The sequence below is a fragment of the Pseudopipra pipra genome, chromosome 4, assembly GCF_036250125.1.
Source record: "Pseudopipra pipra isolate bDixPip1 chromosome 4, bDixPip1.hap1, whole genome shotgun sequence".
In the NCBI taxonomy this organism is placed as follows: Eukaryota; Metazoa; Chordata; class Aves; order Passeriformes; family Pipridae; genus Pseudopipra; species Pseudopipra pipra.
In genome coordinates this window covers 76,333,236-76,350,994 of record NC_087552.1, presented here as the reverse complement: position 1 = coordinate 76,350,994, position 17,759 = coordinate 76,333,236, and the positions used below count along the sequence as shown (strand labels likewise).

General features: G+C 63.3%; 1 protein-coding gene across 5 annotated transcripts; it reads left to right on the top strand.

Annotated features, from left to right (window-relative positions):
* The first annotated feature begins 324 nt into the window (after positions 1-324).
* On the top strand, positions 325-17,659 carry LOXL3 (lysyl oxidase like 3). Of its 5 annotated transcripts, XM_064653702.1 has the most exons (16): positions 355-454; positions 6,705-7,026; positions 7,857-8,020; positions 8,384-8,595; positions 9,112-9,165; positions 12,000-12,219; positions 12,583-12,763; positions 13,062-13,216; positions 13,942-14,115; positions 14,260-14,415; positions 14,666-14,828; positions 15,091-15,334; positions 15,889-16,004; positions 16,144-16,280; positions 16,708-16,819; positions 17,022-17,659. In XM_064653702.1, the coding sequence occupies exons 2-16, from the start codon at positions 6,717-6,719 to the stop codon at positions 17,093-17,095; spliced, it is 2,472 nt and encodes an 823-aa protein (XP_064509772.1). In that variant the 5' UTR covers positions 355-454; positions 6,705-6,716; the 3' UTR covers positions 17,096-17,659. The 5 variants fall into 5 exon arrangements, with proteins under 5 accessions (XP_064509776.1, XP_064509772.1, XP_064509773.1 ...); XM_064653703.1 differs by lacking the exon at positions 9,112-9,165; XM_064653704.1 differs by lacking the exon at positions 13,942-14,115.
* Positions 17,660-17,759: the final 100 nt, after the last annotated feature.

Here is a 17,759-nt window from a genome sequence, read left to right as displayed (position 1 = left end):
GTGACCCTGCCCCGGGGTGAGGAGGGGGCTGGGGTTGCCAGGAGCCCGGGGGGGGACGCGGCTGGCAGCCCCCTCGCGTCCCCCGAGCGGCCGGTCAGCCCCCGAGGCTCCGTCCCGGGGGGCCGGGGCCGGCCCTGGAGCGGAGCCCAGCCGGGGCGGGGGCCGCGCTCGGACCGGCCCCGTCCCGGGGCAGCGGATCGGGGGCGCGGGCCCCGTCCTGGCCGTACCGGCCGGGGGGCCGGGGCCGCTCGGCGCGGGCCGGGGCGGCGCGGGCGGCCCCGGACACGGGCACGGCGCGGGGCGGGCCGGGGCGGAGCGGGGCGGCAGGGACCGAAATTGCTCGGGGCGGCACGGTCCGGCGACGGTACGGCTCTGCTCGGCACGATACGGCTCGGTTCGGCACGGCTCAACACGGCTTGGCTCGGCGCGGCTCCGTTCGGCACGGCACGGCTCGGTACGGCTCGGCTCGACGGGGCTCGGTTCGGCTCGGTTCGGCTCGGCCCGGGCCGCCGGCACTCGGCCGGACGCTGTCGCTCGGCGCTGCCGCGCATCCCGCAGGGACCAGAGGTCCCGCCCGGCGCCGGCGGGGAGCGGGACTGCCCCGGGAGCGGGACTGCCCCGGGAGCGGGACTGCCCCGGGAGCGGCGGGGGCTGCGCCGCGCGGGGCCCGGGCGCCTCGGGGGTGTCCGGGGGGGGCCGGTCTCACCGCTCCACAGCCCCGGTGGTCAGAGCGTGTCCGTGCCGTCCCCGTGGGCGCTGCGTGTGCCGCGGTGCGGGGCCGTGCCGTGGGCCGTGCCCGTGCCCCGTGGGCAGAGTGACGGGGTGCGGGCAGCGCGTGTGTCCTGCGGTAAGGGCCGCCCGGCAGATCCGTAGGTTTGTGCGTGCCGCCTCGGGGCTGTACCACACCCCAGCTGGGCTGTATGTGGGCTGCGGGAGGCTCGTGGGCCGAGCTGCCGGTTACAAGGGTCGGTGGAGACTCGGGAGTTCCATGAAGACCGAACTTGCTGTAGCTATTGGAGGAGAGGATGGATGGATGGAGGGATGTGAGGCAGGAGGGCTGGCGCGGCTGGAGAGGTGATTCTCTCTTTGCTGCTGGCCTTGTGTCTTCTCAGCTGCTCTCAAAGGAGCCCGCGGCTGAGCCAACCCCCTGCCTCCAGCAGCTCCAGGCAAGCTGGCTCCCTGCTTCGGGGTGCCTGGGACCCCGGACCCGCCACCCACACCACAGTCCTCAGAATCGCTGCCACCCCCTCAGTCTGTCGGGGCTGTCCAGACTTTGTGGCTGACGACTGATGTCTGCAAATTCCTCTGGGATCTTTCCTTCCTGTCTGTAGCTGGTCCCTCCCAGGGCTGCCCGTCTGGAGCCCGGGGAAGCTCAGAGCAGAGTGGGCAGAGCTGAGGGCCGGGCCGTGCCATGTCCTGGGGAGGCTGGGTGGGGGTAGGAGCTGCAAGGAGCTGCTGTGACCTGCCCTGGCTTACAGGGTTACAGCAGGATACTGGGACATCGGGTAGCCCAAAGGGGCTGGACCTGGAGTTGACAAGGGAAGGGAAGTGCAGCCCCAGCCCCACACAGTGCTCTGCCCTTGCTGACACCCCGAGAGCCAGAGTGTCCTTTCCTCAGCCGGGTCCCTGTCCCTGCCTGGGATGGGGGCACACAGTGGGTGGTGGGGCAGAAACCCTGGTTTCGGGGCAGCAAGGGGCAGTGAGCTCCCAGCCAGCGGGAGGTGATGCCAAGCCTGCCAGGGTGGCCAGGTTTCCGTGGTGACCCTGGGCTGCTCCCTGGTGCTTCTGAGACCAGTTTGTTTGTGGCATCCTGGTCCCCTCCAGACTTTGGCAGTGCTGACCCTGGAGCTTCGATCCATGGGGGCCCTGCAGGCAGGGAGCCAGCAGGTCCCCTCCTGAGCAGGGTGGGAGTGCTGAGTCTCCCCTGCTTCATGCATCCCAGGACTGCTGGGAAGCAGGAAGAGCGAAGCAGGCTCATCCCGGCAGCCGGATTGCGAAAGGCCCAGCTCTGGTCTGTGCGTGCCCTTGGGGACAAGGGGAGGGATGGAGCGCTGAAGCCATGGGACTCACCAGACCTTCTCCTGCCCTGAGTGCTGGGGACGTGACCTCATGCTCTGAGGGATGTCCTGGCATGGGCCTCAACAGAGTGTGACTCTATCACCCCTTAACATTCCCAAGGAAGGATAAACAGAGCAAGCTTCCTCTCCCTTGTGTTGGCGGGTTTCCCAGGTCCTCGGTCACTTGTGCTGCTCCTCTCTGAGTCCTCCCAGTTGTCAGTGCTTGGGATGTTCCATGTTGCTGTGCATGCGTCCAAGGCTGCTGCTGAGTGAGCACATTCCTGTCAGGCCACAATGGCCTGGCCTTCCCCTGCTGCTGTGGCTTGGGATGTCATCCCCTACTGCTGTGGCTTGGGATGCCATCCCCGTGCCACAGGGATGCCCGGTGCTGATCAAATATGCGGACTTGCCTGGGGACCTGCTTCACCAGGAGCTGCCCCTTCCCAAGATCCATTCACTGGGGTTTTGCTGGGGCAGACTAATGTCCCTCTGCATGCCTGGTGAGTGCCAAATGACAAACCCGATTTGAACAGTCCTCGGGAACTTGCAGCCCCCTCTGGGCCCTGGGCACCCCCGCTTGGCACCGCTCACCCTGCCAGCCCCTGTGCAGGACACCTGGGGGAGCACAGTGATGGTGGGGGCAGTGCCTGGCCATGAGGGCTGCAGGCCCTATCAGGGTGACTCTGTCTGGGGGGGCGTGGGAACCACTGTCACTCACCGGGTCAGGCAGAGCCAGTAGGCTGGCATGGGAGCAGGTAGAGCAGTGCCATGGCTCCTGCTGCCATGTGGGGCTGCCCTCTGCCCCGAAGGGTCCACGTGCCCGTGCCAGCCTCAGCAGCTGAGGGCTGAGGCTGGGGGGTGAAGGGAACCTCAGGGTTTTGGTTCTGCAGGGCTCTTGGACACCCCACTACTAGTGCCAGCTGTGCCCTGGGCTGGGATGTGACTCGAGCCCCGTGCACACCCAGCTGGGACATTCCTGAGGTTTCCTGGGCAGTGGCAAGGACCTGGGCTGCTTCCAGGCTCCCACGCCCTGTGCTCACTCCAGCCAGCCCATCCTCCCGAGCCCTTTCCCCTTGCAGTGGAGTGCTGCTGTGCATCTGTGCCCGGGGCAGCATGTTGAGCGTGGCACAGCACAAGCCCTGGTCCAAGAAGAGACTGTCCCTGGCTGGAGAGGGCAACTGGCAGCAGGATGGTCGGGGTGCTGGGGTGGGCTCCCCATCCAGAGCAGCACGCAGGACCGGAGCAAAGCCTGCCAGCGGAGCAAGCAGCCGGGCAGTGTCACACAGCTGGAGAGGAGCAAACGCACAGCTTATGCCTCTGAAAATGGAAAAAGTGATGTGGACAAAGAGAGCCCTGTTAGCCTGACTGCCTGGGACACGGACACGGAGCGTGTTCAGAGAGGGAGGTGGTACAGAAGCAGGGAAGAAGCTGTGCTGTGCTGCAGGGAGCTCACCCTGTCAGCCCAGCAGCTGTCCTGGGCCGGGCACGGGAAGGGCTTTGGCCTGCACAGACCTGAGCAGGGCATGTCACTGGGAAACTCCGAGGTGAGTGGCAGAGCTGAGGTGCCAGGGCAGAGGAGGTGCAGTGGGGACAAGGGGCACCGGAGCCTGAGCAGAGTTGAATTGGGACCTGGGAGAAGAGATTACAGACCCTGGAGGTTACGCTGCTGAGTCTCAGTGGGGACTCAGTGCTTTGCCCGAGCACTTTCTCAGGTGCCACATTCTGGTCTGTGGTCCTACGTGATTTGCTCCTCAATGCACAGACTTGAATTTTCCTTGTAGCCAAGGGTATAGGCTGCACGATGCTGCTTTACCGGGCTGTCCAGGTCTGTCCCTGTCCCCACCCCTGCTCCCCACCCCGGTTTTGTCTCTGCAGTCTGTACGAGGAGGGGACTTTTTTCCTCCTCCTGGCACAGTTTTGCTTTGGAAAACATGTGATCCTCACCAGAAAGCCCACAGAATGGTGACTGACTTCCCCATGTAACCACATTTTAGTTCCAGCAGGTGACCAGTTTTAATCCACTTAGCAGAAGGTGCACTGATTTTGTTGAGTGCTAATTATTCATTAAAAGGTGGTGCAAGATGAATTGAATGCCTTCCAGTCTCAGCCTGTTGTATCAACACAGTTACTCCAATTAACTGAACCTGTGATCTCATAAAAGGCCATTCCCACTTCCTGACATGGGCTATTTCTGCTGGACTGAGGAGATTGGCATTAATTGTGCTGCTGTCCTTTAGGGTTGTACTGACCCCATTGTGAAACAGCCCAGTGACTGCCCACAGCTGCAGCAGAGCATCCTGCTCACTCAGGGCAAGAGCTGGGGAAGCTCCAGCTCTTGTGTGCTTGCAGCTTTCCCCATGGCACTAGGTGTGTGACAGTTGGCACTGAGGGGGCCCAGATCTGTGTGACAGGATAGCTCTGAGGGTTTAGAATGCTTCCTTTGGGCAGGGCAATGTCGCCTTGGTGACTGATGGGCAGAATAAGAAGTTTTTTTGCTTCTGTGAGTGGTAAACTGCTGCTTTCCAGGTGATGTGGAGATGAGGATGGAGCGTTCCTGTTCCCATACCCAGAAACCCCCTTTCCTAAGCTGTTGGCAGGGCTGGGGTGGCTCTTTGCACCCGCCCTCCCTTCCTCCTGCCAGGACAGGCTGGGTAAAAGGTTCAGCAGAGCGTTTCCCTGCTGCCTTCCCACAAACGCTTCCTGCTGGGCTCTGCTGTTCTCGTGGTGCCAGAGCAGGCAGCAGAGGTACTGGTAGCCCAGAGCTGGCTCCCACCAACCCCAGGGGCCCGGGTGCCTGGGCCAGTGCATGCTCCTGCCTGTGCCATGTCCCCACCAGCTCTGTGGTGTCCCCTGTGCCCCAGCTCCGATAGAGGAGAGAGCCAGATCTGTGCTGATGTGATTGCACCGAGGGGGCTGCTGTGCTTCATAGAATCATAGAGTCTATATGGCTGGAAAAGACCTCCAAGATCATCAAGTCCAACCTTTTACCTTTTCAACTAAACTAAGCACTAAGTGCTCAGTCATTCCCACCACTGTATCTGGGGTAGAACTGGACCGGTGGTGCTGGTCCTTGTTATCAAGGACCAGCTCCCTGAGCATCTCTGCAGACACCTGGTGCTCATCCTGAGGAACCTTCTGCTCCAGGTGGCACCTCTGATGTGGTGTGTGCCCAAAGGAGCAGGCAGGCAGCAGAGCTGGGCCCTGTGGGGGCTTCTGTTGGTGCAATGGGCATGGAAAAGGGGCTGGCACTGGTCACCATCCTGGTTCATCCCTGCCTTGGCCCAGGAAGCATTCCCAGAGGCTGGAGTGGGGACCAGGCGCCCATCATCTGGAAAAGTGAACAGAGCAGAAACAGGGCTGATTCCTCTCTAGAAACCCTGCCCTGGAGGTTGGTGGGGTGGTGGGGCAACCGTGCCAGCCTCCAGCCCTGCGTGGGTGGCCAGGCTGGTGGTGAGGACCTGTAGAGGCTGTGCTGTCTGGGAGGACACCCTGACTCCCTCACTCTGAGGATCCCTCCCCAGACTGACACGGGGACAGTGAGAGGAGAGCACGGGATGAAGCCTTGCAGGGAAGCATGCTGGCACCATAGGGTGGATCTGCAGGAAGGGTCCCTGTGGCACAGCCCCAGCTGGGAGCATTGTCAGGATTTGAATTTGTTCTCCTTCCTCTGTGATGCTGCAGATAAGCTAGTCCTAAAAAGTTAGTGCTTTTTAATATTGTCTAATGCCAAACACGGTGTGTGTGAGTGTGGTGGGCAGGATCTGTGCTTGGGGGGATGTGGGGCACAGAGATGTCCTGCTGGGGGTCTGTCCTGGGGGTGTTTTGGGGTGTGTGCTTTCCCCCTGTGGAAGGGACTGGCTGGAAGGGTGGCATGGGACTGCAGTGGTGGGAGGAGGGTGGTGGCTGTGCTGGTGGTCTTGGGTGAGCATTGGCCTGAGCTTGCTGACAGCGCCTGTGCAGAAATGCTGCTCCTGGGCTATGGGATCCCTGGGAATGCTGCACCAGGAAGGGAGGGTAGCTCACAGAGAAGGGTTTTCACTATTGTTTGCGATGGGACTGGTGCAGGAATACCACATCTCCCTCAGGTATTCAGGGAGCCACAGATGTTGTTGGAGTAATGGAGAAAGGCAGCACAGGAATGTGAATGCTTTGGCTGCCTTGCTCCTCACAGAGGGCAAGAGCATGGACTGGAATCCTCTGGGCCAGCAGCCGTTCACTTCTCTCGCTGGATTGAGCTCCTGCTCGGTCCAGCTGAACTTTCCCTGTGCCCTGGGACTGTTCCAGCTCCCTCAGCCCTGGCAGCTGATCCCCCTCCTTCCAGCCACCCCTCTGAGGGTGACACACATCTCCGTGCCCGTCTGTCCTCACTGCCCTCGGTGCAGTGGATGTGACCGGGCAGCGCGGTGGGGGCTCAGTAGCAGCTGTTGGCAGAGGGGGCCGTGGAGTGGGGGGCACTGGGCAGAGCCCCTGACAGCCCCAGGGGCGCAGGACCGGTGCAGGAGCTGTGTGGGGCACCGGGCTGGCTCTGGAGGGACAAGGCACACGGTGTGCTGGTGCTGGGCAGGGGGTTTAGCCAGCAAAGGGTTGGATGGGGGGCTGGTGTTCCAGCACAGCGTGCACCTGCCCTGACCCTCTCTGCCCCTGCAGAGCCACGCTGCCATGGGAGGCTGCGGCACGTGGGCATGGCGGGAGCTGCTGCTGCTGCTGGGCAGCGTGTGGCTGGGGGTGGGCAGCTCCCAGCCCACCCCCCTGGGCCCCACGCACGCTCCTGGGCCCCAGCTGAAGTTTCGTCTGGCCGGTTACCCACGCAAGCACAACGAGGGCCGTGTGGAGGTGTTTTACAACGACGAGTGGGGCACCATCTGCGACGACGACTTCACGCTGGGCAACGCGCACGTGCTGTGCCGGCACCTCGGCTTCGTGGCTGCCACCGGCTGGGCCCACAGCGCCAAGTACGGCAAGGGCGTCGGTAAGAGCGGGGTGGTGGGCACAGCCCCCGGCACAGCCCTGCACTGCCCGGTCCCAGGGGTGAGCCCCAGCGGGTCTGCATGTGCTGCGTGGGGAGGGTGGGGGTGGGCAGGGCCCGTGTTTGCCGAGTGCCCAGCAGTGCATGTGTGCACGTGTGTGTGTGTGCACATGTGTGCGTGTGCATGTGTGTGTGGACATGTGTGTGTGCACACGTGTGTGTGTGCACGTGTGTATACACGTGTGTGTGTGCACGTGTGTGTGTGTGCACGTGTGTGTGTGTGCATGTGTGTATGCACGTGTGTGTGTGCACTTGTGTGTGTGCACGTGTGTGTGCACATGTGTGTGTGTGCACGTGTGTGTGCACATGTGTGTGTGTGCACGTGTGTGTGTGCACGTGTGTGTGTGTGTGTGTGTGTGTGTGTGTCTGTATGCACATGCAAAGTGGCCTGGGAACCTCTGAGTGTTTGAATGTGAGCTGCTGTGCAGGTGTGAGGGGCTGTTGCGGGGCCATGCATGGCTTAGGGGGGCCGGTATGGTGGGCTCAGGTTGGTGTAGGCAGAGGTGTAGAGATGTAGGATGTGCAGGGCTGTTCAGAGCTCAGAACATGGGGCTTTGTGCATGTTATGTGGGGCTCTATGACTGTCAGAGCAGCCCCCCGGGGAGCTGGAGACTCCCCATTTGCAGATCTCCCACCCAGGGCTTTAGTCTCGGCATTTTGCTGGCCTCGCCCTTGTGCTGAGGGAGCCCCAGTCCAGCTGTGCACCTCCACGGTCCCTGGCTGTGCTCCTTGGGCACCTTCTCTGCTCCTCACCCCTGGCCCGTGTCTGGCAGGGCGGATCTGGCTGGACAACGTGAACTGTGCCGGAGGAGAGAAGAGCATCAGGGACTGCAAACACCGGGGCTGGGGCAACAGCGACTGCAGCCACGAGGAAGACGCGGGTGTCATCTGCAAGGATGAGCGCATCCCAGGCTTCAAGGACTCCAATGTCATTGAGGTGAGGAAGCTGATAGCCAGGGTGGGTAGCACCACGCTCCCACAGAGCATCCTGGGTGGGTGCCTGGGTGTGGGGTGCTCTGGGCACTCTCCCTCATGGCGCAGGATCCCAAGGTGACAGGAGGCTTTCCTGGCTGTGCTCTCTGGAGGTGCACCTGGGGACCCAGGGTGATGAGGGGCATGGGCTACACAGGGTCGGGTCCTTGGCCACCCAGGGCCACTAGATGTGGCCGGCAGGGATGCAGGACCTGGCCATCCCTGTGCTTCACCCATGACTGCATCCTCAGAGCACCCCTGGGAGTGGGCTGGCGGGAGCTGGGGCAGCGGGATGCGGTGTGAGCCGAGGCTGACCCGAGCCCTGCAGACGGAGCAGAGCCACGTGGAGGAGGTCCGCCTGCGGCCGGTGGTGTCGGGGGCCCGGCGGCAGCTGCCGGTGACAGAGGGCATCGTGGAGGTGCGCTACAAGGACAGCTGGGCACAGATCTGTGACGAGGGCTGGGACGGCCGCAACAGCCGCGTCATCTGCGGCATGATGGGTTTCCCGGCTGAGAAGAAGGTCAACAGGAACTTCTACAAGTGAGTGAGGCCAGCAGGGAGCCCATGGAGGTGGGATGTTGGAGAATAGCCAGGGGCATGGGGCTGGGGCACAGCTGGGGATGGTGCCAGGGACATGGGGCAGTGCTGGGGGGACAGTGGGGGCTGTGCTTTTGGGTATTGTGGCTCCCCAGAATCCCTCCCTTTCCTGCTGCTCTCCAGTCCGAGTGCCAGCTGGCTATATGGGCACTCTCTAACCAAGCCAGGAGTCTGTGGCATGGCTGGGGGGCTGTGGCTGCCCACCTGCCTCATGCCCTACTGCAGAGGCCACTCCAAGAGAGCAGCTTTTGCTCCCTGGCGTGGTGCAATATCATTTTCCTCTGATGCAGAGTGTGGGGGTTCCCACCCCGAGGGGAGCTTTGCAGTCAAGGCAGGCTGGGATACTCCAGCAGCACTGTGGCCTGGGTGAGGGGCAGGGACACACTGTCACAGCGGTGCCCAGCGTGGTGCCTGGTGCTGGGTGTGCCCTGACCAGGCAGCTCTAGTGTTGCTCTGCAGGCAGCTGAAGCGAGCAGCCAGGATGAAGGGCCGGAGCCCGAGGCCAGGCAGCAGGTAAGGGGCTGGGGTGCCCCATCTGCTGAGCTGTGGTGGAGCTGGGCTGCCGGGCCCCACCAGGCTCTGCCGTCAGAATGGACCCTGGTACAAACAGATCTGGGTGGAGCAGACTGAGGGCCTGGGCTGTGCTGGCCCAGTAAGACAAATCCCACCCTGGGTTACCTGCCTGTGTGTGCCGGGCTCCCCAGTTCCCCACGAGAGACGATCTCTCTCCCAGGCTGGCCATGCCTCAAGTAGAGCAGTTCCCATGCTGCACACCAGGCAGGAGTCCTGGCACAGAGTGAGCAGGATGCCCTGGGAGTGGTGGAGAGGGCTGCAGCATCCTGTGCTGCAGCCCTGTGAGGAGCAGGAGGCCTCGGAGCAGAGCTGTCTCTCCTGGCGGATGGGGAGGGAGGGCTGTGGAAATGGGCTGCTTTCTGCAGAAAGCAGCAGTGGGGAAGCTGGAAAGGCTGCACACCCCTCCATTCCCTGGGGGGTGGGCTGGCAGGGGCACCAGAGCCCTTGCTCAGCAGTGCTGGGCACCAGCGGGATGGGCACAGCGTGGCAGGGCCTGCCCCGAGTGCCGCATCTGCTCAGGGTCTCTTGCATCCTCTGCCTATTCGATCTTGCTGGCTTTCTGCCAGACCCAGGGAATGGTCTGGCTGCCTTTTCCCTCCATCCCTGAATCCTGCTGCTGGGTTTGGTGGTGGGTGCAGTGAGATGGAGCCCATTCTCTCGGGGCTGTGGAATGGCACCTCTCTTGCCTGAGCCCGCTGCCGCGCGGAGATGTTGCACTGCCCCCAGCACATGGCCTTGCTCCGGTCCCACCACCTTCCCTGGTGCCCTACAGCCATTGCATGCTCTTCATCGTGACCCTTCCCATGCCTGTGTCACCAACAGCCACCCTTGCCAGCTCCTGCAGCTGCTGATGGGAATCCAGGCAGGATCAGTCCATGGGGTCTCCTCAAACCCCACCTGCAGGTCCTGCTTGCTGCAATGTGCTGTTTCCTGGGTGGTTTGGTGCTGACTGCCCCTTTCCCAGTGAGTGGGTCCTTCCCCTGCAGCACTGGTCAAAATGCTTTGTGATTCCATGAGGTTGCCATTGGCTCCCATCCCTCTGCCCAGAGTAGGAGCTGGTTCTGGAAACCCACGCACTGCTTTGCAGAGGCTGATCAATTTGGGGCTGTGCAGCCACAGTGATACGTGGGGTACAGGCTAATCCAGGCTGGAAGGGACGCTGGGGAGTCCTGGTCCAACTCCCTGCATGGAGCAGGGCTGGCTATGGGTCAGCCCAGAACCTTATCCAGCTGATTTTTGAAATCTTCCAAGGATGGAGATCCTGCAGCCCTGTGGCCTCTGCTCCAATGCAATACAGCCCTCACAGGGAAAAGGTTTTCCTTACCCCGAGCCTGAACCTTACATTTCCAGTCATGCCTGTTTTCTCTTGTGCTCTTCCCTCTGCACTGGAAGAGCCAAGCAGCCCCTCACAGGTGGGGGTCGGCTGCTGCAGTGCCCCTGACCCACGGCAACCCCGACTGGAGCAGCCCGTGCCCCCTCCCCCTGCCACCCCACTGTCCTGCTGCTCCCCCCGGTCCTCGTGCTGTGTACGTAATGTCTTCTTGTCCTGGGGACCCAGAACCAGGTGCAGGATCCAGATGTGGCTTCCTGAATGTGAATGGGCTGATGCCCTCCAGCCATCTGAATCCCAGTTCCCAGCAGGCCCGTGCTGTGTCCTGGGGCTCGCTGGGCTGTGCAGGCTGACACCAACCTGCTGCTGGGCTGTGGGCCAGTGGCCAGGCTTGATTTTGCCTGGTCCCTGAGGGTGTCAGTCCCCTGCCCTGCTTTGGGCCACTCTGCTCTTCATTCCTTGTGGGCTGTGGGGTTTTGGCTCTGTTGTCTGAGGGAAGCAAAGCATTTGAGGATGTTGGGACCACATCTACCCTGTGTGTGTGCTGGGCCCTGGGCAGCCTCCTCTTCCCAGAGGAAAGCTTGGCCACAGCTTGGCCTGTGCCTGGACCACTCCCTCTGCTGGCAGCAGGTTCTTGCCAGGCTGCAGCCCCTGTGGCCCCGGGCTGAGCACTCACAGCCTGTGCCACTTGCTTGCTGCTTGCCAGGTATCCTGCTCCCTGGGGGCACAGTGCAGTGACGGGTGTCTGGTGTCTGGATGAGGACACAGAGACACCTCACTCACACCCAACAGATCAAATCGTGGCTGCTGATGTTTGATCTTTTGCTGTGTGACAAGGCAGCGCGGGATGTGGCTGCATCCAGCTCAGTTTCCCTGTGGAATGTGTGCAGGAAACTGCATCATTGCTGCAGAGGGCAGCTGTGTCACACTGCTGGCAGCACATGATGCTGTTGCACCCATGTGTGACATGAAGGGGATGCACATGAGTCTCCCTGGGGGCCAAGGTGCCCAGTTTAGCCCCAGTGAAGCCAGGGCAGGCCGTGCTCCCTGTGTCACTGCTGCTGGCAGAGGTGACACCTTAGGCCTTGGGCTCTGTGATGGTTGTTTTCTGTTTTCCAGGCTGGCCTCCAAATCTCAGCCTAAACAAAAGCACAGGGAGGACGTAGGGCCCAAGAAGAGGTAAATGGCTCCAGTGGAGAGCCTGAGAGCCAAGAGCCCCATGCAGTCCCACCAGAGCCTGTGTGTCCCCATGCGTGTTCCCGTGCTGCTGGGGATGTGGGACAGGCAGTCGGTGAGGGGTGGGTGCCTGGCCAGCACTACATGTCACCCTGGAGACGGTAAAAGGGGCCCAGGCAGCGCATGCAGCCACAGGCAGGGTGGCTGGTGACACTCCCACTGCCACTGGCCTCGCTGGCTGTGGCTCAGGGCTTCTCCCTCCTTGCAGGCTCTTCACGGAGCGGCAGCAGCTCAACTACCGCCTGCACTCAGTGTCATGCACGGGGACAGAGGTGCATCTCTCCATGTGCACCTTCGAGTTCTACCGAGGCAATGCCTCGGCTGCCTGCAGGGCGGGGATGCCCGCCGTCGTCAGCTGCCTGCCCGGGCCCCTCTTCGCTGCTGGGAATGCCCACAAGAAGAAACAGCGCCAGCAGCAGCAGGGCCAGGTGAGCCCTGTGGAGGGGGGGAACAGGTCCTGTGGTGGCCCAGAGCCAGACGCTGCTCCATGGCTGGGCTCTGTCCAGGTTGCACTCCAGGCTGGGTGTGTGGGTCCCTGGGTACCTGGCTCCAGAGCATGAGGTGGGGCTGGTGTCCTGTCCCCGTTCATCCCAGGAGTCCTGGCCAGCCCTGTGCTGTGCCATGCCGTGCTGTGCCATGCCGTGCAATCAGCACCACGCCGTTCGTGCAGTGCCACGCTGGCTGTGCAGTGCCACGCTGGCTGTGCTGTGCCATGCTGTGCTGTGCCCCGCAGTGCCATCGGCACCATGCCATTGGCACTGTCCCACACCACCCTGTCCCCGCTCCCACAGCCCCGGATCCGGCTGAAGGGCGGTGCGAGGGTCGGCGAGGGCCGTGTCGAGGTGCTCAAGAGCAGCGAGTGGGGCACGATCTGTGACGACCGCTGGAACCTGCTGTCGGCCAGCGTGGTGTGCCGGGAGCTGGGCTTCGGCAGCGCCAAGGAGGCCCTCACCGGAGCACGCATGGGCCAAGGTGAGGGCGCCGGGCCGGAGGGGCCAGGCATCCCCTCCTGGGGCTGCAGATGAGGCACTTGTCTGGGCTCTGCTGGGCTGGGGGGAGCCACGGCTGGGCTTGTCCCGTGGGCACTGGGCTGCTGGATGCACGTGGAGCATCCCGAGGGGACCATGGCCCCTCGACTGCACTGCCCCAGGTGGGAGCTGTGGATGCTCGAGTGCACCAGCTCCCTCGGGCGTGCTGAGCGGCTGTGGGGACAGGGAGGCCCCGGCCATCCCCGTGTCATGGGGGCCTGAGTCCTGCTGACCCCTGGCAGGGACGGGACCCATCCACCTTAACGAGGTGCAGTGCCAGGGCACCGAGAAGTCTCTCTGGAGCTGCCCCTTGAGGAACATCACGCAGGAGGACTGCAAGCACACGGAGGACGCAGCTGTCCGCTGCAACATCCCCTACATGGGCTACGAGAACCTGGTGCGCACCACGGGGGGCTCTTGGCAGTGGGACCCCAGAGTGGGGAGCTGAGGGAGGCCCATGGGATCCACTTTAGAGGGGCCCCTCGTCTCTCCTCCTCTGCACCCCACACATTTCTCTCTGCCCTGGGGGCTCAGGGATTTTGTGGGTGGGAGTCTCAGGCATCCCTATGAGGGGGAGTTAGAGGGGACGCTGCAGGGGACTTTGGGCACTGTGAGGGGTGGTGTGGGGCAGCTGCTCCCTGCTGCTCTCCCTGCTGCCAGCCTGTGCCCACTCCCCAGAAGAAACATCAGAAAAAAAATCGCTGTGGGCAACCAAGAGAGATTTTTTTACCTGTGATGAAATGAGCAAATGAAGCTGTCTGTTCTCATTTGCCCTGGCCCATCGTTTCATCCAGTTTGAGCTTTTAATGATTTTTAACTCTCTCATACCTGTCATTTCTGAAATGACACCATTTCAAAATGAACTGTTTTTCCTGCTCTGTTGAGACAATTCCCAAACTCACAACCAATTCCCTTTCCCCCAGTCTGCCAGTCTCAGCAAGTTCCCTGCTGCCCAAAGCTGTGCATTGCTTTGCTCAGTTCCTGGTTGCCCTCTCCCCGTGTGCCTGAAGCCCCGGCCCAGGGCCCGTCAGGCACCACAGCATAGCCCTGGCTGCATCACTGCACCAGTCCTGGGAGCATCACCCGGGATGGTGATGATGCTGCCGCTGCCTCTCTCCGCAGATTCGGCTGAGCGGGGGCCGGAGCCGCTTCGAGGGGCGGGTCGAGGTGGCGGTGGGGGCTGGCGACAGGGACCAGCCCCGCTGGGGTCTGGTCTGCGGCGAAGGCTGGGGCACGCTGGAGGCGATGGTGGCCTGTCGCCAGCTGGGTCTGGGATTCGCTAACCACGGCTTACAAGTAGGTGCCGGCACCAGCTTGGCCAGGGCAGCCAGCAGCCACCACCACTGCTCACGGGGCTGGGACAGGGACGGACAGGGCTGGGGACGGGCGGGAGGTGGCACGCACAGGGTGCCTGCTCACGGCCCCAGGCCTTCCCCGCAGATCCGCCTGGCCGGCGGGAGGACGGTGTTCGAGGGCCGCGTGGAGGTGAAGCGAGGCAGTAAGTGGGGCACAGTCTGCAGCGATGGCTGGACCACAAAGGAGGCCATGGTGGCCTGTCGTCAGCTCGGCCTGGGCTACTCCCTGCATGCGGTGACGGTAGGTGCCAGCGGGGAGGCCCCCGGTGACGCCCCGGTGAGCACAGACACCGGCTTTTCCTGGACAGCTGTGGGGCTGTCTGGGGACAGAGGCACACGGCCACTCCATGCTGCAGGACAGGACCCTTGTGGGCAGCCTGGGGCATAGGTAGGGCTGTGCATGGTGGGGGTCTGGCTGCAGCCTGGTCGTGAGCGAATCGGGGCAACCGGGCCACCAGCCATGCCACCCACCCTGCCTGGCCCCTCCTCAGGAGACGTGGTACTGGGACGCCAGCAACGTGACAGAGATGGTCATGAGCGGGGTGAAGTGCGCCGGCCACGAGATGTCCCTGAGCCACTGCCAGCACCACGGCGCCAGCCTGAGCTGCAGGAACACGGGCACGCGCTTCGCCGCGGGCATCATCTGCTCCGAGAGTGAGCGGCCGCGGGGGCTGCGGGCAATGGGGGCTGTGAGTGGGGGGGTCTGTGGGGTCTGTGGATGACAGTCCTGTGGGGCCAGGGATGCAGCTAAAGAGGCTGCAGGCAGTGGGGTTTGCAGATGAAGGGGCTGCAGGGTCAGCCCGTGCCCGGCGGATGGGGCCGCATCCCCCCCGGCCAGCTCAACCCTGCCAGCACCGGGCACTGCCCTGTCCCACTGAGCAGTGGGGCCTGTCCCAGAGCAGCTGCCTTTCCCCAGCTGCCTCCGACCTGCTGCTGCACGCGCCACTGGTGCAGGAGACGGCCTACATCGAGGACCGGCCGCTGCACATGCTGTACTGCGCCGCCGAGGAGAACTGCCTCTCCAGCTCGGCCCGCCTGGCCAACTGGCCCTATGGGCACCGCCGCCTGCTCCGCTTCTCCTCCCAGATCCACAACCACGGCCGTGCCGACTTCCGCCCCAAGGCCGGCCGGCACTCCTGGGTCTGGCACGAGTGCCACCGGTGCGTGTGTGGCACAGGCAGAGACAGGGTGTGGGCAGGGACAGCCTGGGCGGGGCGGGGAGAGGGTGATGGTGCTGCTGCAATGGGCTGAGTGAGGGTGACACTGGACAAGGGAGATGCTGGGCAGGGGTGACACTGAGAGAGGGTGACACTGTGTGAGTGTGACACCGAGTGAGAGTGATGCCAGGTGAGGGTAATGCTGGGTGAGGCTGACACTGAGTGAGGTACCATTGCTGCCCCTTGTTTGGCTCAGGGCTGTCCCTGAAGGAGCAGTGTTGGGGCTGGAGGCCTCATAGTGGGCAGGGACAGGGCTGTAGGCTGGGCCCTGTGGCCCTCTGCTTGCCTGGGCCATCTGGCTGGGGACAGCTGTGCCCGCTCCCAGGGCAGGACAGAGCTCTGCCCAAACTCACAGTGCTACGGCCTCGGAGCAGGGGCTGGGGGGACCTTCCTGGTGGTGTGGGGGGTTGACACAGGGCAGGGCAAGTCTCCTGTCTGCCCTGGGGGTCTCTGCCTCTGCCAGGCTCCAGTCAGCAGGCACTGGCTCGCTCCCACAGGCACTACCACAGCATGGACATCTTCACCCACTACGACATCCTGACCCCCAACGGCACCAAGGTGGCTGAGGGACACAAGGCCAGCTTCTGCCTGGAGGACACCGAGTGCGAGGAAGGTGAGTGGCACAGGGCCCTGCAGCACCGTCCCTGCCCGTGCCCCTCTCACAAGGCTGCTGGGGCCAGACTGGGTGGGCATCACAGGGGCTGCAGAGGGGAGCTGCAGCAGGGGTGAGCTGCATCTCCTCCTGCCTGCAGATGTGGCCAAGCGGTACGAGTGTGCCAACTTCGGGGAGCAGGGCATCACTGTGGGCTGCTGGGACCTGTACCGGCACGACATCGACTGCCAGTGGATCGACATCACTGACGTCAAGCCAGGCAACTACATCCTGCAGGTGCTGGACCTGAGCCGCCCCGGCCCCTCCTGCCACCCTACCGTGTGCACCCCCACCCTCTGCCCCTATGCCCCAGATCTCCACATGCCCCAGCAACCTGGCCCTCTCTCCCACTGCACTGGGTGGGGCTGGCAGGTGTGCTGCTGTAGGACAGTGCCTGTCCTCATGCCCACAGACATGCAGGGCTGCTCAGACAGGCTTCTGCACGAGTCTTCCAGCTCTGAGCAGTGCTGCTCATGGGCACACGGTGCACAGGGACAGAGCCACCCCAGCACAGTGGCTCCTCGGAGCCCTCAGCACATCCAGGGCAGCTGGGGAGACACATCCTGTGGGGCTGGGGCACAGGGCTCATGTCCTGAGCACAGCTCCACTGAGGCTGGGAAGGTGTGGGACAGGGGGCTGTGCCCTCACTGTCAGTGCCCCACAGGTTGTGATCAACCCCAACTTCGAGGTGGCAGAAAGTGATTTCACCAACAACGCCATGAAATGCAACTGCAAGTACGACGGGCACCGCATCTGGGTGCACAGCTGCCACATCGGTAACGCCCAGGACACGGCCCGGGGCGAGGGCACGCGGGCAGGGCTGCCTGGGAGAAGGGCAGCAATGTGGCTGCAGGAGGCAGTGGGGATGGGGGTGGGCAGGGTATGGGGCTCTGTGGGCAGCTCTTGTGGGAGGGGAGGTGCTGGCAGGACGGGTGACCTGCAGCACCAGAGCTGACAGCTCTTTCTCTCTGCCCGCAGGAGATGCACTCAGCGAGGAGGCCAACAAGCGGTTTGAGCAGTACCCAGGTCAGCTCAACAACCAGATTTCATAGGGCCCCGGACCCCAGAGAGATGGGCATCTCCCTCCCTCACCCCGTACGGGTGGGAGGAAGCCCCTGGGGGCTGGCAGGGAGGCCTCTTGCCCGGCACTGCTGCTGCTGGGGACTGCCCAGGACTTGCCACCGGCTGCCCTTCCCCACCTCGGGGGGCTGGTGCTGGAGGCACCGACACCTGCACCTCCCAGCCTGGGGCTGCCACCCCAACCACTGGCCAGAAGAGCGTGCCCACGTTCCCTGGGCTGCGGCACACGGGTACGGTCTGGGAGGTCCTGCACCCCCCACCGCTCCAGTCCTTCCCATTCCAGCAGTACCCCACCTCCCGCTCCTCCCTTTCAGCCCTGGTTCCTCTCACTCCACATCCCTCCCCACAGCTCAACCCCTGCGCTGGTCCCAGGACCCACCCTCCATGCAGGGACCCGTTCCCCTGCCTGGCCTCAGGAGCCCCTGGTCCCCAGGGATGGTGAGGGTACCCCTGGCTCACAGCGCTGCCCAGGGGCGGCTCATACCCCATCTCTCAGTTGTAATTTTATTTTCTCTATAAAGTTGTTAGTTCTATTTCCCAGTGGCTGCTGGCACTTCTCTGCCCTGCGTGGCACAGCTCGTGCCGCAGGGCTGGTTGGCACACTCTGGCACAGAGCGTGGGAGCACCCCCTGGCCA